Source organism: Bos mutus, chromosome 4 (assembly GCF_027580195.1).
Source record: "Bos mutus isolate GX-2022 chromosome 4, NWIPB_WYAK_1.1, whole genome shotgun sequence".
NCBI lineage: Eukaryota > Metazoa > Chordata > Mammalia > Artiodactyla > Bovidae > Bos > Bos mutus.
The window spans coordinates 91,309,916-91,335,800 of NC_091620.1; the positions used below are offsets into that span (position 1 = coordinate 91,309,916).

Here is a 25,885-nt window from a genome sequence, read left to right on the forward strand (position 1 = left end):
GAAGGCTAAAAGTTTCAAAACCTTACAGAGAAGGTTTTTAATAGATGAATACAATCCCTAAATCCATCACAAGCTATTTTCTCAAAGTAGCAAGTCTAATTAATTAGTTCACTCAGCACACAAAACTCAGTTACAGACTGGTCAAGAAGTAATCACTTCCACAAGAGTACACTTTGATGCACTACTGTTTGGCTGTTTGAGTCTCTTGAATTCACTTCTACATAAGGTACAACATGAATATAAAGCATTCTTAAAATCCATTTGAGTTTTCAATTTTCTCAGACTGTTAAACATACATCAAGGAATAATTGTAAATGTGCCCACTGAGGAATAGCTCAAGACTGAGTTCTACTAGGCTCTGACATTGCTAGATACAAGATCCAGACAATTTACTAAGCTACTCAGAGCATGGATTCCTCAGATATAAGACAGAGAAATAATCTCCCTCATGCATTATGTTCAAAATGCATATGAAATTTAGGTTGCAAGTTTGAACAATATAATTTTGCTTTGATACTAATAAAGTTAGTATAATTTGCTGTTTATATGAGATAGGTGCCTAAGACTCTGAAATTTACACTGAAAAGTAACAAAAAAAAAATTATGTGGAATGGCATAAGAATTATTGTGGAGCAACAGGAAGCCAACTCTGCATGTCAAACATGATAGCTTCTCTTGTCCCAGGACATGGTTAGAAGCATTGCTGGTTTCCTTCCATATTACAATCTCTGGCATTCTGGATGTGCTCTACTAGTCTCTTAATAATTCTCTTTTCTAACAAAAAATTTCATAATTCTGCTTAAACTTTGCCTTAAATGTTAGTTCTATACAGATACTGGGGTTGGTCAAATTGATTTAAGTGCCACCCAAAGCCCAAAAGGAAATGAATATTAATCTCTCTTAGGCATCTAGAAAAGCACAGAATTTAATTTTCACAGCTACTATTCATTGCTGAGGATTGAAGGAATGAGGTTTGAAAAAAAATTCACTCCTCCAATTTCAGATATTCTAGTCCAACACAGAGGCGGAATGAAGTAGCAGCTTTGGAGGCAGACAAGGCAAGATTACAAATCTTTACTGGCTATGTTACCCTGGGCAAGTTACAGTATTTCTCTGAGCCTCAGATTACTAGGTGGAAAAATGGGACAACAGCATCTAATTCAACAGATGTTGATTATAAAAGCCAAAGATTCAAAACACTAATATAAATAAGTAAAGCATCATGCTGTGTCTTTCTTATTAAAAAAAAAAAAAAACTAAATGAATGTTAAAAGCATCAACTTTTAGCCTTATAATATATAATACAAAACAGTAAAGTTAAAAAGAAATTAAAGCAAAAACACTTTTTAAACTTAAAAGGAAATTTTAAGTGTATCTTTAGTTTCTGAAAAAGCAACTTAATCTAAAAAATCATTCCAAAAACTAAGTTTTCCATTTAGCTATCTCAGAATCATTTTTCTCCCCCCTTATCCAGTATTTTCCAGATGTCAATAAACCTGCTATATACTACTTTGTTTGGGGGCAAAATAAGAATTACCTACTTGCTACTATTAACTTTTGAGTAAAATCAAATTACTTTAAATTTTTAATATTGATCTTTACAACTATAAAAGGCATCAAACATAAATGAAAAGATGCATATGAAGCTGTAACTTGTTAGTACTGTCCAATATTCAGGGCAACATGGCTTGTAAAACACGACAAAATGAACCAGATAGTTATGTAAATCTTAAAGTATGGTGAAGAATATAAATTTTGTACTCATTCATCACTGCCATCTTAAAATGTCTAGAATTATTGAAGAAAGGAATCTAGACATCACTGTTACTATTAATGTCTCAAAGGTCAAACTGAAATAATGTTTGCTGCTGCTAAGTCACTTCAGTCGTGTCCGACTCTGTGCGACACCATAGACGGCAGCCCACCAGGCTCCGCCGTCCCTGGGATTCTCCAGGCAAGAACACTGGAGTGGGTTGCCATTTCCTTCTCCAATGCATGAAAGTGAAAAGTGAAAGTGAAGTCACTCAGTCGTGTCCAATTCTTAGCGACCCCATGGACTGCAGCCTACCAGGCTCCTCTGCTCATGGGATTTTCCAGGCAAGAGTACTGGTGTGGGGTGCCATTGCCTTCTCCGAAATAATGTTTAAGAATCATTAAAAAAAAAAGGTCTATAAACTAAATGAAGGTTTCCTACACTGCAGAATATATAGCCATGATTCCATATGGGACTTAAAATCCTCATTCTTATTTTTAGGGTATCTTACAGATCAATAACGGGAAGAGTTCTTTTAGTAAAGTTCTTTTAGTTAAAGGAAAAAAATATTACAGTTTATATCAGATATCAAAGAGCTTTTTTTGAAAAATAAGATAAAATAGGCCTGCTGGCTAAGGAGTTACGAAACAAGGAACATAGGGAGGAAAAAGCATCTTAACCTTCTCAGACACTATAATAATCAGTATGGTAAAAGTTTATAATACTAACATAGATTAATTATCTATATTAACACCATGTAAATGTGTTTGTACTTGATATTCAAGTGAGTAAAAGATCAAGTGCCTATAATATAATATAATAAAGTATGAAATAATATCATATTACCTTATTATAATAATATATTAATATAGTTAAGTCATTTTTTGAAGGAGTTGGACATAAAAAACTTTATTATAAATATTTGCTGCTTTATATTACTGTCATAATAAATTCAAAGTAAGTATCTACTAAGTCAGACCAAAATAGCTTTGTTTTAAATAGCTTTGTCAAGAAGTTGAAAGACATTTACAAATAAAACTGAAGTAATACTTATCTTGGATGATACAAGAGACTAAATAGATACAAACACATCTAGAATGATCTTAAAATAGTCAATCACAAAAAACTCTGGGATATGAACATAATTCTCCTAGAATAATTTAATTAAACGACTTGGGTCTCAAATTATCAACTACTCCCAAAATTCTTTCAATAAATTCTTATCTAATCTATTAGACTTAAATAAAAACACTGAAAACATCTGTACCAGTTTCTTACACACATACACATATATATATATAATTCTATCCAGTTTTTCATTATGTTATTATTTGGAATGAATACATTATGAAGTTTTTTCCATAAGGAAGATTAGGGTATATCCAGGACATCTACTTATAGACCAAAGACAAAAATAAAAAAAATAAAAAGTAAAGGCTCTCTCTTCACATAATGTGATTAATTTATCCTCTCTGGTAAATAGTATATGTAGATTCTTTAGACACATAAAATGTAGCTCCTCAGGCTCATGGTTCTTCTTGATGGAGAGTAGATGTGGCAAATGGACAAAATCATGTAGAAGAGAATCTTAAAAAGGGTAAGAAGTTACTATTTCCAGATATTGATGCTATAAACTAACAGATAAAGGAGTTGTAGAAGCTCCTCTCCAAGAAGCAAAGCAGGACTTTTGCCAGGATTCTTTTTACTTACTCTAGGTTTTCACTTGTACAACCCCAGTTTCCTCCCAGCCATGAATCCATATCTTTTCAGAATGAAACATCCCCACTTTGCTCCCTCTTATGCCCATGTTATGGCCAGACTCCCAGAGTCAATAGTCAGAGACAAGGAAACGCTTGCTACCTTGATATGCTCCTGAAGCTGAGCCTGGTGCTGCCGTGTCAAGTTCTCATGCTGCTTCTGAAACTCTGCGATCAAAAGCTGCTTCTGGATCTGCTGCTGTTGCTGGATGAGGAGTAACTCCTGCTGCAGTTGCTTCTCACGGACAACAGGGTCCACCACGGGCATCATCATCCTGAGGTCTGTCCTTAGGTCTAAAGGCGAGATGGGCTCCAGGCCCACAGGAACCTCTGACTTCACATCGACTGGAGAAACCAAAAAAGAGGTGGGGGTGGGTGACAGAGGACAGAAGATTAGCACACTGATCTGGAAACAAATTAGAAGTGAAAGACACTATACCCTACTAGATTTCTTTCAATGTACCAATAAATTTAGTTCTGTTTTTTTACAAGAATAATAAAAAGGTCTTCTGTATATTAGATTTGATAAAATGCTGATTTTCAGCTAGCACTTTGTACTTTGCCATGAAATCTTTCACATTTCCCTTTTTCAAAGAGATGACTCCAAAGATTCACAGGTATAAAAGTTGTTCATTTATAACACTTATTCTACTGGACCACTGGTCAAATTCAAGTTGACTTAAGACAAAAAATGCAACATTATTGAGGAAAAGATGCCATGTGATATTAGAAAACTTCTAACACAAACAAACTTGTACACTTACAAACATTTTTGTTTGTAATCAGAAGATACATTCCTCAAGAAGTAAAGCTTATAAAATAAAGAAGGAAAGCTTATAAAATAGTGTATTTGCAGGGCTACAGAACTTAGCAAAGAAAAGTACAAATCTGCATACTAAAATGTGGGAAATGGTGAGTAGAAAGCAAATACAGACCCAGTGTAGACAGAAGTTACCTAATTTTCAATTAAATAATTGGAATTTTTTTTAAATTATGGGAACTGGAAAAACATGCTTCTGTAAATGGACCTTGACATACAGGTTGCCAATTTTCAAACTCTGCTTTAAACCTAAATGCCTGTTCCCATAACACATAAAAGGATGTGTTACCTTCTGGGTAACTGTGTTATCCTGAGTGTGTTATTTAATTTCTCTGGGTCTCAGTTTCCTCACATGTAAAATGGAGATAATTACCATTAACAGTAACAACACAGAGTTGTTAAAAGGATTAAATAATATAATTCAAAGACTAACAACATTCAGCATACTTCTCAATAAATGCTTTTTTAAATTATGTAAAAGCGGAATTTACTGTGTATTAGAATAAATCATGAACACTGTGAGAATAAGCAAACAAAAATATTAGGAGTAAATATGAAAATAAAATTGTGTATGATTTCTATTAAATATTAGAAAATAAAAACACTAAAACTTCTAGAAAATATTTAAGGCAAGAAAACAAATATAGCTAAATAAATAAAAAATCCACCTTCACTAAAGTAAAGAAATGCAAATTTTAAATCAAAATAAGGCATCATTTTCTAATTATTAAGTATCATATTCAGCTGGAGAAGGGAATGGCTACTCACTCCAGTATTCTTGCCTGGAGAATTCCATAGACAAGGGAACATATATGTGATTCACATATATGCATATATGTATGTACAACAGGGCAAACATACGACCACGCAGACAACTCTATATTGCAAGTGGCACTGCCAATCAGTTTAAAACTACCTAAAAAGTGATATGTGATATCACAATTTGGTGACAGGTAGCAAGAGGAATTAAATATTTCTACCATTTGATTCAGGTTTGCCAACTCTTGGAATATATCTTAAGGAAATAAAATTAACATAGGAAGAAACAGTCCGATGTCATATTGTTAACTAAAGTATTATTATTTTAATTGAAATCATCAACTACAAGGAGATGTCTAGTAAAATATGTCACATCTATTTCATGGAAAATATGTAATCATTAAAAATAATGTTTATGGGAACAGGAAAAATGCTGTTACAACATTAACTGAAAGAACAATAATAAAAGTGACATATACCCTCTGGTAACTCTTCAACTAGAATTTAACTTAGTCAATATACATTTATTGAGAACCTTAAATTCCCAAGTTGATTCTACATGTTTGGGTTTATTAGTAAAACAAAAAGACAAAAAAACTCTAGTCTTCATTGAGCATATATTCTACTGGAGATTTAATGGTATTAATCTCTGAATTTTACTAGCTAAGACTGGTGAGACAGAAAACAAAAGAAAGTTGTATTTTAGGTGGAAATATGAGCAATTTCCCCCTATTTTTTCATATTTTTACAATTGCATCTAATGCTCTGACTCCTACCCTGAGTAACTTAAATTTGCAGATTGCCGGTTGGAAACTATGAAGTTAATATTCCATGTGAATTTAAGAGCTATTTTCAGCAAGTTAAGAAAGGCTAACAGAAATTGTTTGTAGAAATTAAGGCTTCAAACACTAAATGAAATATTAATATCTTGCTTACCATGTGAATTGTGTGTACACAGAGGTTTGCGTGAAGAGGCATGACTGTGCACTGGATGTGGGCAACCTGTTATCAATCTTGGTTGACAACACTGGTGATTTTTCAACATACAGATCAGAAGAGTTTGCAGTAATGGTACTGACATGTCATTTTAATGAAAATGGAAAAATGATTTATTAATAAACCATAGTTTGGTGGACAGTATCTTCTAAAACATGATACTTGCAAAAGAAAAAATATTAACTTTGACAAGTCTGAAACTCAGTGAGAATGAGGGCCTGTAAGATCTTTGGTTACACTGTCCAATGTAGAACTGTCAATTAAGGCTTTGGAGTAACATGAGATTTTGAGTATTAATTTATGGAGGTGGCATTATTCCAATCAAAAGCAATGGCTGTTAATGATATACTTCATTTCTACACCCAAAAGGCCAAAATAAAGCCTCAGTATTTACATGGACATCTCAATAAACATATTTAACCCTATGAACACAAAATGTAAAATTTCAAGAGACCTGGAATCTCTTCTTTCTGGCATTCTTATTATCTGTAAACTATAATCATCAATTCCCAACCCCCAAAAAAGAAAACAAAAAAGATAAGGAGAAAAGAGTCCCAGAACTCTCTGATACAGCTAGTCTAAGACTCAAAGGGTAATTTGACTTCTTAACCTGCTATCCCAACAGAAATGATTGTGTCTAACTGCTTGCCTTTGTTCAGAGACTAATCACTAAATTGTGAAAAATCACCCTCAACTTACAAAAACTGCCCTTGATTATAAATAATTGCCCAAGACTGAGAGAAAGCGGCAGGCAAGATCCCAGTCTTTCATCCAATTTATTCAGCAGCAATCCACATTCCATTTGTCTAGACTAAATATAGCAGCGTTTATACAAGAAATCAATAGTGCTTGCAGAGAGGAGAGCAAAGGCATGAATATTTCATCAAACTCAGAGAGAAATGGCAATCAGCAAACTGATGGTTCTGTGTAGGTCATCTCTGGCCTGCTGGATCAGTTCCTGTTACTTGGACAATAGCTCATCTCTGTCTAATCATAATCATATCATAACCATTCTTTCTATTTTTAACATTAATTGCATTGTGGGTGACAAAGGCTCATCATATTCCAAAAGGGAAGATGGATTTTTCTTACATCTTCGGTGACAGGCTAATAAGCCTCCCCAGGAACAATAATAGTAACACAATACCAGGGCTGAGTTTCAACAAGTTACAGTCACCTACACATCACAAAATGTGAAAGAAAGGTCACTGTTAACAGCTGTTGTATTATCATAATTAGAAATAATCAACTTACAAGGAAAAAATAACAACCAGCTTTATCAATGAGGAAAAGGAATCATCACTGTTCACAGCATTTCTTGTCTGCTGCTGCTGCTGCTAAGTCGTTTCAGTCGTGTCCGACTCTATGCGACCCCATAGACGGCAGCCCACAAGGCTTCCCCATCCCTGGGATTCTCTAGGCAAGAACACTGGAGTGGGTTGCCATTTCCTTCTCCAATGCATGAAGTGAAAAGTGAAAGTGAAGTCGCTCAGTCATGTCTGACTCTAGTGACCCCATGGACTGCAGCCTACCAGGCTCCTCCATCCATGGGGTTTTCCAGGCAAAAGTACTGGAGTGGGGTGCCACTGCATTTCTTGTCTAGGAACATGCAAAGTCCTTACAAATTACTTAGAACAGGTGGCCAGGGATACATAAGTTAGAAGGAAGTTGATGATAACAAATAGTAGTGTTAACATTTGTTGTTGCTCAGTCGTGTCCGACTCTTTGACTGTTAGCATTACTTATAAGTGAGTGTGTCATGGACTGTAGCCTGCCAGGCTCCTCTGTCCAAGGGATTTTCCAGGCAAGAATACTGGAGTGGGTTGCCATTCCCTTCTCCAGGGGATCTTCCTGACCCAGGGATCAAACCCAGGTCTGCTGCATTGCTGGCAGATTCTTTACCAACTGAGCCACCAGGGAACAAATCCAATTTTCTTTTTTTTTGGCTGTGCCATGAAGCATGTGGGATCTTAGTTTTCTGAGCAGGTATCAAACTCCGTCATCTCCTGCATTGGAAGTACAGTCTTAACCACTGGACTGCCAGGCAAGTCCCATCAAATCCTATTTTCTTAACAGATATAACTTTACTTGGACTCACCCACTATTTGTCTGAGATTTCAAATACACGCCAAGATACACACACACACAAACACACACACACACACATATTATTATTCTAATACCAAATGCCCAGTCGGAACTTTTCCACATCTAAATTAACTAGTCTTATTATCACTTTACAAAGTTCTACTCATTCTTTCCTCAGTGTCTTTCTCAATTATTCTTTGACAGTTATTCCTTCTTGTGTTTAGCATTTATCAATCCATGAAATTTTTAGAAATAGTTTTTAGTTTATTAAGAAACATGGACACAGAAAAGCTTCCATTTCAAAATATAAATCCCAGCTCATATATATATGTATGATAACTATATTTATTTAAGCAATACATATTCCTGTTTAGTTGTAATTAAATTTAATAAATACTTTTTTTTAAAATACCAAGACCATTAAAGAGTTCAAAGTACTGAGAAAACTCAGTACCTTGGCATGTTGCTTAAATCTTCACTTTAGATGCTATTACTTACGGCACTGGTAAATAGGAAGAATCTTCTTATGTTCAATAACAGGACTCTCTGGTTGCTTCTTTATCATCTGGCTTACAAACAAGAAGCCATCCATTTAAAGAATGTTTTAAGTGAATAACTTGCAAACCTCACGAATGGAAAAATTCTAAGAATGCAAATTTTGACCATTTACAACTATCACAACAATGGTTGAAGCCTGTTCATGCTGTTCCTCTGAATGAGATTCCGAAGCAGTGTAGTGCAAAGCACAGGCTTTCACAAAAAGAAAATGGCATAGGGACAATCTCCCACCAATTCATATGTGTCAATTTAGTTAAAAGTTGAGACTTGAAAAACTGTGACAAAAATGGAACCATGTTTAACTACATATCTCAGTTAATACTCATAGTTACAGCAGCTATGCTAATATTCAGGACATTCCATTCCACTGCTACCCAGAGACAGTTTATGTGGAAATTAAGTTCTCATACCAAGAAATGGTTGACCAAAACCACTCGCAGGTGGACATATGAACAACAATTGCCAGATCTGGGGAAACAAATGTTGCTTTGATCATCTGTTCAGCTTCTTTTGTTCCTCCTTTGCTGCACAGAAATCTGTGAGAGTTTGGGCCTGCAGACTCCACCCATGGGAAAAGGCTGCTGGCTGTACCATTTTGTTGTTTAAAATCACCCAGTCAAGTAAGTGGGCTTCTCAGTAGTTCAGGGTTCAAAAAATAATGTGGAATAGCTCTCTCAGAAATGTGTGATCAGGTTCTTTTCGAAGTATAGCCTATAATAACTGTTTAAGTATATGGAAAACTCTGCAAGAATTTATATGAAATTTCATCAGGAATAGATGTCTTTCACTAATATTTTCCTATTTCTTTTTTGCAGGCTTCGCTAAGGAAGGCTGGTCCTATTAACATATGTCTACATGTATCCTGATGATACCAGGTCATTTATGAAACTGCTCAATACCAAGATGTTCACTGATGCTCGTTTGTCAGAAGTGCCAGAAAGATTGCTACGTGCTCTGTATAGTATGTACTGCCATGCCCTGCCATTTCTGTACTGTCTGGCCAAACCAAAATTAATAAGGAATAACACTGACACCCACTGCCAATTAGGAAGTTATCTGGTTTACTGTGTCTTAAACTCTTTGTATGCACATACACAATTCTATTGATCACTTGGTCAGCTAACTCAAGTATTAAAATACAATTTTCACTGTGAGCCTTCTTGAAATTGGAGAGGTCTTGGAAAATGGATGGAAGAAGGTCTGTAAGTAACATCTACAGTCTTTGTCGTATTTATGCAACTTCACACATAGGATGTCAATCCTACCCCGAAGAATGTTAAACTTTGCTCTTGCACAGCAGTGGGGGATAGCTGGCTTTTGTGATTCTAGATTCACTGTCCCTTTCTCATTATTGGTTACCTTGATCACCAAAGACAGGTTTTCTGGTAGAATCCATGGGCTTTGGGAAACAAATGGAAGAACTTAAAAGTTTTCCTTCCTTCGACTTCACAAGGCTGATTTAAATTCATTTAAACCACTCTGAACCTTAAAGAAGACTGAGTGCTGAAGAACTGATGCTTTTGAACTGTGGTGTTGGAGAAGACTCTTCAGAGTCCCTTGGACTGTAAGGAGGTCCAACCAGTCCGTCCTAAAGGAAATTAACACTGCATATTCATTGGAAGGACTGATGCTGAAGCTGGAGCTCCGATACTTTGGCCACCTGATGCAAAGAACCAACCCACTGGAAAAGACCTTGATGCTGGGAAAAACTGAAGGCAGGAGGAGAAGGGGACAACAGAGGACAAGCTAGTTGGATGGCACCACCGACATGGATGTGTGTGTGAGCAAGCTCCGGGAGACAGCGAAGGAAAGGGAAGCCTGGCGTGCTGCAGTCCATAGGGTCGCAGAGTCAGACATGACTGAGCGACTGAACTACAGCCACAAAACCACCTTGATATTTCTCTTTCTGAAATCCCACTAACCCTTCATAACCCATTTCTTTTAACATTGATTTGGAACCAAAGCAATTGAACTTTGTAATTTTATGAACACTTTTATGCTTTATATCTTGTTGGTTATTTTTGCTGTTGTTGTTCATCCTCTGTTGCTCCCTTCTCTTTCGGCCTTCAATTTTTCCCAGCATCAAGGTCTTTTCCAGTGAGTCAGCTCTTCGCATTAGGTGGCCGAAGTATTGGGAGCTTCAGCTTCAACATCAGTCCTTCCAATGAATACCCAGAGTTGATTTCCTTTAGTATCGACTGGTTTGATCTCCTTGAAGTCCAAGTCTCAAAAATCTTCTCCAGCACCACAATTTGAAGGCATCAATTCTTCAGTACTCAACCTTTTTCATGGTCCAACACTCACATCTATACATGACAACTGGAAAATCTATAGCTTTGACTATATGGACCTTTGTTGGCAATGATGTCTCTGCTTTTCAATACACTGTCTAGGTCTGTCATAACTTTCCTTCGAAGGAGCAAGCATCTTTTAATTTCATGGCTGTAGTCACCAACCACAGAGACTTTGGGGCCCAAGAAAAGAAAATTGGCAACTGCTTCCACTTTTCCCCCATCTATTTGCCATTAAATGATAGGACCAAATGCCATGGTCTTAGTTTTTTGAATGTTGAGTTTGAAGCCAGCTTTTTCACCCTCAATGAGAGGCTGTTAGTTCCTCTCCACTTTCTGCCATTAGAGTGGTATCATCTGCATATCTGAGGTTGCTGATATTTCTCGTGGCAATCTTGATTCCAGCTTGTGATTCCATCCTGGCATTTCACATGATGTACTCTGCATAGAAGTTAAATAAGCAAGGTGACAATACACAACCTTATCACACTCCTTTCCCAATTTGAATCAGTCAGTTGTTCTATGTCCAGTTCTAACTATTGTTCTTAACCCGCATACCCATTCCTCAGGAGACAGGTAAGGTGGTCTGGTACTCCCATCTCTTTAAGAATTTTCCAGTTTGTTTTGATCCACATTGTCAAAGAATACAGTAGATGTTTTTCTGGAACTCCCTTTCTTTCTCCATGATCCAACAAATGTTGGCAATTTAATCTCTGGTTCCTCTGCCTCTTTGAAATCCAGCATGTACATCTGGAATTTCTCAGTTCATGTAGTGCTGAAGCCCAGTTTGAAGGATTTTGAGCATAATCTTGGTAGCATGTGAAATAAGCATAATTGTATGGTAGTTTGTACATTCTTTGGCATTGTCCTTCTTTGGGACTGGAATGAAAACTGACTTTTTCCAGTCCTGTGCCACTGCTGAGTTTTTCAAATTTGCTGACATCTTTTTTTGGAGTTGTTCTTAGAAGGTCTTGTAGGTCTTCATAAAACCAGTCAGCTTCAGCTTCTTCAACATTAGTGGTTGGGGCATAGCATAGGCTTGGATTACTGTGATGTTGAAAGATTTTTCTTGGAAATGAGCCGAGACCATTCTGTCATTTTGAGACTACACCCAAATACTGCATTTCGGATTTTTTTGTTGACTATAAGGGCTGCTCCATTTCTTCTAAGGGATTCTTGCCCACAGTAGTAGATATAATGGTCATCTGAATTAAATTTGCCCATTTTTGTCATTTTAGTTCACTAATTCCTAAGATGTCAATGTTTACTCTTGACATCTCCTACTGGGCCATGTCCAGTTTACCTTGATTAATGGACCTAATATTCCAGGGTTCTATGCAATATTGTTTTTGACAGCATCGGACTTTACTTTCACCACCAGACACATCCACAGCTGAGCATCATTCCTGCTTTGGCCACCCAGCTTCTTCATTCTTCCTGCACTTATCAGTAATTACCCTCCGCTTTTCCGAACTGGACACTTTCCAACCTGGGGGCGCTCATCTTTCAGTGCCATATCTTTTTCTTTTCACACTGTTCATGGATTCTTGTGGCAAGAATGCTGAAGGAGTTTGCCATCCCATCCTCAATGGGATTTTGAGGATTTTGTCAGATTTTCCCACATTTTGTCAGAATTCTTCACTATGATCCATCCGTCCTGGGTGGCCCTGCACAGCATGGCTCATAACTTGACTGAGTTATGCAAGCCCCTTTGCCACAACAAGGTTGTGATCCACAAGGGGTTGGTTATATCATAGCATCAGGCTAACAGAGAGCTGGTCCAAGCCTGATGCCTGTTTCTATCTCATTCCTCTAGTTCTTTGCCTCAGTAATTATATTCCAGCATAAATTCTTTAAGTATAATGTAGTTAATACTATCTAAAGAGAGTATCAGACTGTTTAGGGCTGTACGTATCTAAAATAACATTAAAATCACTATTCTTATAGTATTATCAGGTTGACATATGACTTTTCATTTATACCTTTATTCAGTGAATATTTGTAAAGCAATATTAAATGCCAAACAGATTTTAATCAATAAGAGAAGGGGCTGCCTTCCAAGAACTCATGTGCTTATGTACATCAACCCATAAACCAATGTATAAAACATGATGCATTAAATGCAGTGATATTGATGCTCCAGAATCCCACCTGGACCCTCTTCTATTTTCTCTCCAGGACTCTCAATGGAGATATTAATATTTTCTTTTTCAGGGCTTTATTTGCTTTCTGTATAGTGACATTCTCTCTTTAGCCTAACATCTATTCTAAAATTGCCACCGATATATGTATAAGCCACAGTTCAAAAGCATCAACTCTTCGGCGCTCAGCTTTCTTTATAGTCCATCTCTCACATCCATACATGACTACCTGAAAATCCACAGCTTTGACTAGACGGACCTTTGTTGGCAAAATGTCTCTCTGCTTTTTAATATGCTGTCTAGGTTTGTCATAGCTTTTCTCCCAAGGAGTAGGTGTCTTTTAATTTCATGGCAGCAGTCAATCATCTGCAGTGATTTTGGAGCCCCCCAAAATAAATTCAATCACTGTTTCCATTGTTTCCCCATCTATTTGCCATGAAGTGATGGGAATGGATGCCATAATCTTAGTTTTCTGAATGTTGAGTTTTAAGTCAACTTTTTCACTCTCCTCTTTCACTTTCATCAAGAGGCTCTTTAGTTCTTCTTTGCTTTCTGTCATAAGGGTGGCATCATCTGTGTTTCTGAGGTTATTGATATTTCTCCCAGCAATCTTGATTCCAGCTTGTGCTTCATCCAGCCCAGCATTTCACATGATGTACTCTGAATATAAGTTAAATAAGCAGGATGACAATATACAGTCTTGACACACTCCTTTCCTGATTTGGAATCAGTCTTGTGCTCCATGTCCAGTTCTAACTGTTGCTTCTTGACATGCATACAGATTTCTCAGGAGGCAGGTAAGATGGTCTGGTATTCCCATCTCTTGAAGGATTTTCCACAGTTTGTGGTGATCCACACAGTCAAAGGCTTTGGCATAGTCAATAAAGCAGAAGTATTACTCCATTTAGCTGTCTCATGCCGTTTTTTCTCCAGTAACTCGGGTCTCAGTTTGTGCACCCAAAAAACACGAAAGTGATATCTGACTCTTTTCCCTTTAGATTATCCATACACAATCAACAAAAATAATTTTTTCTACTCTTAAATATTTTTTTAATTCATCAAGCGCTCTCTACTATCACTGCCTATCTTATGAAAGCAGTCTTCTGTCACTTTCCTGGATAATACCTACCAGTGTAACCCCAATCTTTAATATGATGTCTATGATATGCTTTCCTCCCTTCATTTGAGTCACAACAATATTCTTTCAGTCCTTAAACACATCGTGCTCTCTGATGTCTCAGAGATTTCTCATACAAACATTAGCTCTTTCTGAATTCCAATCCCACCCCATCCCATTTTTATACACAGATTCTTACTTATCCTTCATATCTTAGCTAAAAATGATTTGATGTAGGATCTCTACCTGCATCTTATTGCATTTTCTCATTAAATTTTGCAACTCACTTCATAACATTTGTTTGACTCCCTTCACCATTATTCTAAGTTCACGAGAAGAGGAACTAAAGTTTCAGTGCCTGGTATAGCATAAAAGCATGGTAATGCCTCAGTGCATACCTGAAATGAATGACGGAATAAACGAATGAGTGACGGTGATGAATCATATGGTGACAAAACTAGAAATCCACATGCACATACACATATACACGTATCCAGTTAAACTCCTAGAGCAATTCCTTATTAGGTTTTCTTGACTATCTGAATTCTGATAAATACTGACTGCTTAAATTACTGACAAGTGAATGTGTTTCTGGCAAAAGTGATTAAGTATTTGAAAAAATCAACCTCAAAACTTTTTCCACCTGAGGTGTCATTTCACATTTCCCAGACCCCAAGTATCTCTTAACATTCAGTGTGCTGACAGATTAGAACCACCCAAGTGGGCTAGGGAAGCACTGAGCAAAATAAAACTTACCCGTTCATGCTGTTAGCATCAGTAGGTTATAATCTTGAATTATCTAAACAGTAATGCCTAATTCATAAATGACCATCCCATGTTATGAGAAAATTATACCAGAACTGATAAACTATTGATATGTATAGAATCATTTCTGTCTTGGAAAGAATATTTTTTTTCTGAAAAAAATAAATTAATAAATTTGAACGTGGCTAACATAAAAAATGAGAAAACAAGTAATACAACTTCAGTTTGATGATAATTTTTCCTGAATTTCACTTTAGTGATAAAAATAAATATTCTTAGCTTATTTTCCAATGGTGATATTTATGATTGCATCATAACTAGTGAATAGAATTAGTAATCAAATTTGAAAAAAAATAATTTTTATAACATGAATTATTTAAATTGACTAGACCAGAAATATAATTCTCCCTCGTAGTGATTCTGTTCAAGTTACACATGTCTAGTTTCTTTAAGGTGCACTAATACATGACATAAATGAAAAGAAAATAAATGCAAGAAGTAATCTGAGCTTGGATTTACTATTCTCTTATTTCCCAGGGGTCTGAATAGGAAACAAAAATAACCACAAATGACTAAAATATCAGTAGGCCTTGAAATATCAACATTTAAGCTAAAGAAAGCTAATTTTTTAATCAAAGCCTTACTATTTTGATTTACTTAATTCAAATTCCCTCTCTGCAAATATGCCTTTGAATTAAGCAGTCATAACAAACCATAACACCAACATGAATTGCCAACTCACTTGTAATACCCACTTAGTTCTAAAGTATCAACAGTGTTTGCTAGTTCTTCACTATTTAAGAACCAAGTAAAAGCTTCATTGAGCTTCTTGAAGTATGGAAACAAAATCAAACCAATTTATATGACTTCAAGGTAATAAGAGCTAAGAGCCTAATCCATGTTATTGAGATAAAAGATTGATTAGATATGATGATACCTGTAAATGAGACTTGCAGTAGATGAGAAATCTTAGTATTTTAAAATAGGTAATACAGGTATTGAACTAAAAAGTGTTACTTATTCAGCCATATGGGCTTCCCAGGTGAAGTGGTAACGAACCCTCCTGTCAATGCAGGAGACATAAGAGACATAGGGTCTACCCCTGGGTAGGGAAGATTCCCTGGAGGAGGGCATAGCAACCCACTCCAGTATTATTGCCTGGAAAATCCCATAGACAGAGGAGCCAGGCAGGCTACAGTGCATGGGGTCACAAAGAGTTGAACATGACTGAAGTGACGTGACACGCACGCACGCATTCGTACCACTCACCACCTGGGATGTACAGCGAACTGATTTCTGTAAGAACTACAATGAAGGTGGGGTAAACGGTCTCCTCTGGATTTTCTTCTACAACTCGCATTTTCTTCTAGGTTAGAGACAGTACTAAATTATTATTATTTGCAAATGGCTAACACAACTTCCTTCTCAGTATGAGAGCTTAATACTTGAGGCAGGGCATTACCCTCTAACTCCAGAAGTCAGTTCATCATCTGACATGTAATATAAGCTTAATAAGTAGTAGTTGCATAAATGATTCTCTCAGCAGATACCCCTCTCTAACCCCTCTCAAACACCCTTTTTGAACAAAGTACACTTGTTTATTCAGCAAATAAACTTTTTTCAAAGAATATGTTCCCTCCCTTCTATCAGGAACTATTGTTTGCAGAAGTATGTAACCGTGTTCTGTTCCAAAAGAAAAATAGAGCTTTTATTGGTCCTGGTGTCCTGCCATCAAGAAACAATTTGCCTTTAACCTACAAATAAAAACTCCAATATTTTCTGAAAGTTTAAATGCTTAATATATTTAAGACAGCAGCATATATTAAACAGTGCAGGAAAATGTGACGAGAAAAAGAGCAGAAGTGCCATGCATGTTGCTTCTCTCATTTTCCTCTCTGATTTAAATCATGTCTTTTCCTTTCTACTGTCTAATTTTTGATTTTGCATAATGGGACTAGAACTTCAACCCATGCACTTTCTGCACCCCCAGGCCCCGTCTTCTTCAGATCTCAGTTGTTGCCTAAGTTCTCAGGAAATCTTTATTGCAAATCCAAAGTCTTAAAGTCCCATTAAACCCTTCTAATATAGGATTGTGCTCACTTTTAAAACATGGAAACATTTCTTTAAACAGCGGAACACTTTCTTCAAATAAAAACTTATGAATAGTCCTAACGTATAAAACCAGCACTAGTGCAACTGTGAAGGAAGAACCAGCATCCCACCCACTCACCTCCTCCCCAGTCCCTTTCCCTGGGAATCCAGACTCCACGGAGTGCAGTTTGGAAAACACGTTCTAATGGCATTATTTCCGTACTTGCTAAACTCAAATCAGAGCCAAATTACATTAGTTCTCTTTCAAAGAAAAATGCATTACTATTTCATGGTACTATGAGAATTTGGAAAGTATGATTCGGAAATAATAAACTTTCACTTTATACATACAATTTGGGGGTAAAAGTCAATGCTAAAAAATAAAAATTCATCTTATATTGCACAATTTCAACCCTAGCCAGGCAAATGCATTGGTACCTTTGTATATGTTATTGCCACATGGTGGCACCACTTTTGCTCATAAGTAGAAATACCCGCTATTCTTTGTCAGGAAGTGCTTTGGATATGAGTTTTTAAATAATTATGCAGGGCTTGAGCATTTTAAAAACACGTGACTTCCCTATGCTGATTCCAAATTTGATTTTCTAAACTTGGGTAAGAACAAAGATTAGTACCATACTGTTGATTGGTCTGCAGAGTTGTTTTAATTTAAATTATGGAGCCAACATCAATATTACATTTACTGTGTGCCTTCATTGATCTGACTGCTTTGAAAGAAATGTTAATTCATCTATCCTCCTTTACACTATGAGGTTGTGCTATCTGGTAACCTAAGGGTAGACGTAATTATGAACCTCATTTCACAGATGAGGAAAATGTAGGCCACCGAGGAAACTGGCCAAGGTCACAGGGCTACTTGGTGGTACAACAGGAATTAGAACGTACACCATCTAGCTGTGGAGTCTATGGCTTTAGCCACTCCACTATTATTCTTCTTGAGTTATACAAAACAGGTATCCAACTTAATTTCTACACAGTTCATCTTGAAGTGTGCCTTGATGTAAATGAGAATGAAAAGTTTTCTGTTAAAAGAATATAACGTATTTCTTTGAGGTAAAAGGAAAGCACTTGCTTATAACTGCCAACATATGCCACAGAGAGATGTGCTGTGGAACGCGTTTCCACCTATTTTGACACACTGGTGAATTCTTAGGTGTTTCAATGCTCTCTTTAGAAACGATTCTGTATTTAGGAACTTCAAATTTAGTATTTCGTCCTTTTATCTATAGAAATTTGAGTTAAGACAGTTTTTAAAAATTCATCTTACTCTCTAATCTGAAATTTACTAACTCACAGGTAAAGACTGCCTAATAAGGAAGTTATCATGAGTACTTGATTAGCTAAATCCCACTGGATTGGTTCAAGAAGAGAGAGTGAATCATATTAACTGTAAACTGTTAATGAGACTTGAATGTACTATTCATACATTTTTAGATTACTTTTTTAATTGAGGAAGGAAAGTAGTAACAAAAAGGAAGAGGCAGCTGTTTTTTGACAGTATGAGAAAAGATTTGACAGGATAGACTGTGGTGGTTTATTTTTCCTTATTTCAGAGCTTTTCTGGTTCATGATTCCCTGTGAATTATAAAATATGGTCACTAGCCATTAAGGCACAACTTATTAGGTAAGTCAAAGTGTCTACCACCTCAGAGAAGAGCCTCAAGTTGTCACAATAATCTAATTTTTTAACATATATAAAGAGAAATCAATGTGACAGTATATGCGCCTTAATTAAAGACATTCATAATTTGGCATAAGAAAATGTAATAATTTTTCTCTTCTGTTTAATTAGACTGTCATTAAAATTTCTATTTCTGGTAGAACTCATAGTATCTGTTTATAGAAATAGGCTGTATTCAGAGAACTGTCAGTATTACAGAATACTTCTCAATATTTTAAGCACAGCTTGAGATAATCAGTCTACAATTTAAAGTAGCATAATTTACACAAACAAAAGGATAAGAAATAATTTAAAGCATTAAAAAGGAACAGAACCCTATAAAGCTGGGGTCAGCAAACCCTGGCCTATGGACCAAATCCAGCCTTCCTCCTGTCTTTCTGCTTGCTATTTATTACATATGAATGATTTTCACATTCTTAAATGTTTTTTAAAAAGAAAAAACATTTCATGACATGTGAAAATTACATGAAATTTCAATTTCAGTTTCCACAAAGTTTTATTGGAACACAGTCACTTCCATTCACTTACGTATTGTCTATGGCTATTTTCACACCACAAAGGCAGAGCTGAGTGTGACAGAGGCAGTACAGGATGTGAAGCCTCAAATAATTACTATCTGCCTGGAATGAAAAAGTCTGCCAAACCTTGTGGCAAAGAATCTACATCTATTTTCTATTTTTTATTCACATACAGTGATCTCTCCCATCAACAATCAAATGCCTAAGCCATCTCTTCTCTCTACTCTACTGGTTTAATGTATAAGGTTAGAAATTATCATAATTTAGTTTATCTAAGTGTCAGTCACTCAGTCATGTCTGATTTTTGTGACCCCCTGGACTGTAGCCCACAAGGCTCCTCCACCCATGGGATTTTCTAGGCAAGAATATCGGAGTGGGTTGCCATTTCCTTCTCCGGGGGATCTTCCCAACCCAGGGATCAATCCTAGGTATCTTGCATTACGGGCAGATTCTTTACTGTCTGAGCCACCGGGGAAGTGCAGTTTATCTAAAATAAAACATAATTCGGAAGCAGATGATACTGACAAGGAACATTCCATGTAAAAGTAGCTTTAAGTATTTTTATTGGACAAATATATTAGTTTCAGGCTTTGTTGCTTGCTCTTTGCATTAAACAGTAATCTAGAAAACAAAAATATAAATAAGAACAATGGCATTTTAAAGCCAGGAATAGATGCTGAGCACTAGATACAATTTTTGGATGGATTTTAAAATTTAAGACAGCAGCCTTATTATTCCCATTTTACAGGCGAGGATAATGAACACAAGACAGGTGAAAATGAAAATTCTAACTTACTTCAAATCATGGTAAATATTAACTTTGAATGATGGTAAATCAAAGTCATTTTACCATATTCCATATTAAAGATTTAGACGGTTTCTCTTTGTAACTTACCTCTTTCCCATGAGGCAGAGATAACATATTCTGCATGTTAAAAGGCAAATCTAGAACAAATATTTGCTCAATTGAAATTACTTTTAATAAACTAAGAAAAGGACACAGACTGCTTCCGTCTGTGTAGCAGCTGATATGTGACTCCTCATATCACACACACACACACACGGCCAGTACATCTTACAGAAATCAACATGTGAACATTTGAATGAGTTTAGGAAAGGAGTGTTTAGAAATTATAAGATATTGTGTTTATTTGACATTAAAATTTTTGTTAATAATGTGTGGGTTGATTTAGCTTGTATTGAATATTTTAAAACCTTGAGGTTTTAAAGAAACATCACATGTACCTCAAAGCTATGATAATACTACTACAAGGTTGGTTATTATATCCTAGTGATAGATCTTTAGCCAAACCACTAAAGAAATTTGGTGCCTCAAATAAAATAGACCCAGTAGTTAGGCATTGTAAGAAAAAAATAACTTATGGAAAAAGTTACCCAAATGTCCTTCCAGATATTAATGTAATTTTAAATTAATCTAACACAAAATTATAGGAAATACACTGCTAATCATAGAGTTTTGCAAAGCCATTCTAAATCCAATGGTTTCAATTTTATTTTCCACAGGATTTATAATATAACTTAGATCAAATGAGCTGAGATTCAGCAGCTTGACAACTCATTTATTATACAAAATTTTAAGCTCTACTTTTTTTTTTTTTTTTTTAGATTCTGTAAGTCAATGATTTGGTATCTGTAATCCTTCAAATTAAAAACAAAACCAAATATTACCTTGGTTAAACAAAAAGAAACAAGAGAGAACAACAACAACAACAAAAAAAAACAGATGAAAATTTTCTTTATCCTAAGAGAAAAGCACTTTTATAGCAGTTATTCAGGTTTCCTCTACCTGCTGGGAAAGAGGGAGAGAAAAGGAGACAGACCCTCCTGTGAGGCCTTAGGTCAGTGAGGAAATTCAACCTGCCATGTTAAGTACGCCTCTCTTAAGATTTCTGTAGCCCATTCAGTTGGGTTTACTCCTCTCAAGGTAAATTTGGAAGGATGCAAGATTTAGTCAAGCCAAGGTTTAGAAATTTCTAGGCATGTCTGGAAAACAGGTGGGGCTGGCACAACAGGTGTCCATTTGCATAAATGACTAAGGTACCTCCTAAGAAAATCTCATTTTCAGCAAAGAGAAAGCCAGGCCTGACACACTTGACCTGATAATCAAGTCTCGGGCCTGAAGGATTCTGATTCTCAACACAAGGTGCGTCCCTCCGCCGTCCACTCTCACCTCCAAGTCGCAGGGTACAAACCTAGTTCCCTCCTTCTGTGCTGCTCTGATACTGCTTTCACCAAACTCATCAGGAACATCAAATTGATAAAACCAAGTCTTGGTCTTACTTGATGCTCACAATCATGGGACACAGTTGTTGCAGAGAATAAATAAATGAATCAATCTATCAGTCCATCTTCTTTCAATCACTGGCTAATACACAAGATCTTGCCAAAGGAGAGAAGTAGAACATGGCAGAAAGAACACTGAGTGCCTGGTTCAAATCTTCACTCCACTTCCATGGGCCTTGGGTTCCTCGTGTATGAGACCTAAGTAATGATTCTCAAGGCTTGTTTCAGTGTCAAGGCTATACTCTCCCAACCCACTATATATATATATATATGTATGTATGTATATATGATATATATTAGTCTCCATTAGAAAGTCTATCTCATGAGAAAGATAATTCCGGATGCCTTCGTTGATTTTTTGGAAAAATCAATAAACAGCAGGGCAGGCTCTGACCATAGAGAAAGCCAGGGGACCTAGGAGGAAAGAGAGGAATACCTACCAAACAGAAGAGAATGACAGAGAATGGAAAGCAGGAAGTCTTTTAGATAAAGTTTATCTAATTAAAAATTATCCTAGGGCAGGCTTTGTCTGAGATAGAAAACACAACTATGGTCAAAATTAGTCTATTCCCTGATTGTGGTGTATGAAAAATTTTTCTCAAACCTTCCATTATAAACAGCAAAGCACATAGTCCATTTTCCATTTCAAAGAACATACTTAATTTTTCTTTGTGTTTTTCTTCACTGAGGTATATATAGTGAACACAAGCATTTACATTTTGTTATTAATTTCTTATGAAAATAAGAATAACATTTTCCTCACAAAGTGCTACCACACAGCAACACAATACTCAACTTGACAAAAATAAGAAATATTATTCTGATCCCATGAAATGTAATGGATAGTCAAAACCACTGACTTTGCTTAATAAGGTAATAGACAATTCCCAGTAATTAGGAAGAACAAAATCAACTAAAGTTGAAAAGTAAAACTGAAAAAAAAAAACTCACAATTTCAGTTCAGTTCAATTCAGTTGCTCAGTTGTGTCCGACTCTTTGCGACCCCATGAATCTCAGCACACCATGCCTCCCTGTCCATCACCAACTCCCGGAGTTCACTTAGACTCTTGTCCATCGAGTCGGTGATGCTATCCAGCCATCTCATCCTCTGTCGTCCCCTTCTCCTCCTGCCCTCAATCCCTCCCAGCATCAGAGTCTTTTCCAATGAGTCAACTCTTTGCATGAGGTGGCCAAAAGTTTCAGCTTTACTATCAGTCCTTCCAATGAATACCCAGGACTGATCTCCTTTAGAATGGACTGGTTGGATCTCCTTGCAGTCCAAGGGACTCTCAAGAGTCTTCTCCAACATCACAGTTCAAAAGCATCAATTCTTCGGCACTCAGCTTTCTTCACAGTCCAACTCTCACATCCATACATGACCACTGGAAAAACCATAGCCTTGACTAGACGGACCTTTGGTGTCAAAGTAATGTCTCTGCTTTTTAATATGCTCTCTAGGTTGGTCATAACTTTCCTTCCAAGGAGTAAGCGTCTTTTAATTTCATGGCTGCAATCACCATCTGCAGTGATTTTGGAGCCCCCCAAAAAAAGTCTAACACTGTTTCCACTGTTTCCCCATCTATTTCCCATGAAGTGATGGGACCAGATGTCATGATCTTCGTTTTCTGAATGTTGAACTTTAAGCCAACTTTTTCACTCTCCTCTTTCACTTTCATCAAGAGGCTTTTGAGTTCCTCTTCACTTTCTGCCATAAAGGTGGTGTCATCTGCATATCTGAGGTTATTGATATTTCTCCCCGCAATCTTGATTCCAGCTTGTGCTTCATCCAGCCCAGGGTTTCTCATGATAGACTCTGCATATAAGTTAAATAAGCAGGGTGACAATATACAGCCTTGACGTACTCCTTTTCCTATTTGGAACCAGTCTGTTGTTCCATGTCCAGTTCTAACTGTTGCTTCCTGATCTGCATATATGTTTCTCAAGAGGAAATGCCTTTTTTTTTTTTTTTGGTTAATGTATAAAAATAACATATCTTGCAAAGAGCTATACAAGTAAAATTACGGACACATCATCAATCCACTAATTTTTATTATTTCAGGGTATTTAGATATGAACTAAGTCCTGTGTTTTTTTTTCTTTTTTGTCTAAAAGAATAGTCACGCTTTGTTTTTGTTTTTCTTCCTGTACAAGAGTACCCTAACTATCCAAAGCATTTGGTTCTGTTCAATAGCTAAAGAACTCTTTTTTTTTTTCCTTCCTTTCTCTAATTTGGCTTCAAGTCAATGCTGTTTTTCTCATTCCAACTGTTTTGGACATATGCTGGCCCAACTAACAATGGTAAACACAGCAAGCTGTCTCTGATATGGTGCTGATTAAGTCATCTTGTGAGCAAGCAGAGTTTGGATGTTAAGATGCTAAGAAAAAAACCTACTTTCAGAAATTTTCCTCCCTTTGAAAAATATTTGGATTCTCAATTTTAAATTATATGATAAACAAACCATGGGATACTTTGAAAATACATTCATTCAGTGCTGGCCTAAGCATTTAAGAAAAAATAGAAAACTAAAACATGATTCTTATATTCAAGATTTTATAGTTTAAAAGGATGAGGGAACACACAGGGAACAGTAGAGTCCAAAGATGGGCTTAAAAATAACTTTCTAGAGAATGGCACTTTCATGTCCTGCAGAAAAAAAAGGTATAAAATTGAAATAATGAGTACTGTGAATTGCATTTTAATATTCTATTAATAAAATATCAGTACCAAGCTAGTGCCTTAAACTAAAAGATTTAAGAACAGAGACCCAATGAACATCATGAGCATGTGGTATAAAATAATTGGAAGGAATACAAATATTGTAGTGCACATAATTGTTATTCAGAATGAAAAAGTATTTTTAAATATTGGCATCTCAGATTCTGTTTTTGTACATGAGAATCGAGCACTTATTTTTCACTTAGCTTAGATAGCTATGTGTGCCAGCTTCCTCTCATTATGCAAATAGAACAGATAAAACTAAATTGTAAAATAAAGCCAAAAATATAATTCTTGTCTAAAAATACATACATATTTGGAACCCTAAGACGAACAAGCAACTCAAAGAAGGAACCACCTCAAACTTAAGAAAAATTTAATATCTCCTTTATTTATCACCACAGCTCTCACCAGGGTAATACTATCTATTATTTGACACATATGAAAGCAAGGCAAATTAATTAATTTATAATCATGGACAATTTTTTTTTCAGTTTTACTCTTAAAACTTAACTCAGTATTCTTATCTCTAAAAATAAAAAGGTCCTGAAAATAGAAAGGTGAGGAGTAATAATTAGTTATTGTTACCAAAATATTTACAATCTAAATGAGGTGGGTATCTGACAGAAGATGGTGAGAAAACATACAAAAGATACAGAATATGATAAAGGCTACACTTAACAATTTGAATAGATAATTAGAGATGTTGATAGGTGCAAGTTTTTGAGAGTTTTCTCTATGAAAGGTGCTGTGCTCACCACCTTAAATAAGTTACGAAATCACAGTGATAGAAACAGTTATTTCTACAGGGGTCATTCTGAGTACAAGCTGTTAACAGGACGGTTGATAGAGAAATAACAAAAAGCTAACGGCAACAACAAAAGCAGACAAGAAGAAGATAACCATTAAATACCTTGGGTACTGAACAAACAAAATAGAAAGAGATGAATTAAAGAGACATCTTCAAGGTATAGTCAACAAGACTGGAGCACCAAATGGATGAAACAAGTAGGAATTCTTAAAAAAAAAAAATCACTGAAATATTCAGATTACAGTAGCACTGTTATGGCAATAATTATTTTTTTATTAACTTTTTAAAAGCATATGGCAAAAGAACATATACTTTTATTTTCTTAAATAGGCAAAAAATTTTGATGGCCAAAGTGGGGTGCACATAAATGGAATAAACTATTTTTTAGACATCAATAAGTTTTCTAACTGTACAAAACCATATTATAATATATTTAGACTTTCTGGGACATCTTTTTTAGTAAATACAATCAAACTAAGTAAAAATGACCTACATATCAAGAAAGAATAAAAATTTCAGGCATAATTAAACAAAATAACTGCAACATTTGTACACTGAAATTATAAGTCTTTTGGAAAGAAATTAAATGAGATCTAAACAAATGGAAATACATCCCATGTTCATAGATCAGATAATAAATATTACTAAGATAGCAATAGTCTCCAAATTTATTCACAGATTCCCTATCAGACACTTAA

The 25,885-nt window shown here is 35.9% G+C and overlaps 1 protein-coding gene across 1 annotated transcript in view; it reads right to left on the reverse strand.

Moving 5' to 3' along the window:
• Positions 1-25,885, reverse strand: part of HDAC9 (histone deacetylase 9) — an 810,729-nt gene that overhangs the window by 467,672 nt on the left and 317,172 nt on the right. Inside the window, exon 3 of the mRNA XM_070369757.1 lies at positions 3,614-3,855. Coding sequence (XP_070225858.1) covers positions 3,614-3,855 — 242 coding nt within the window. The remainder of the gene's footprint in view (positions 1-3,613; positions 3,856-25,885) is intronic.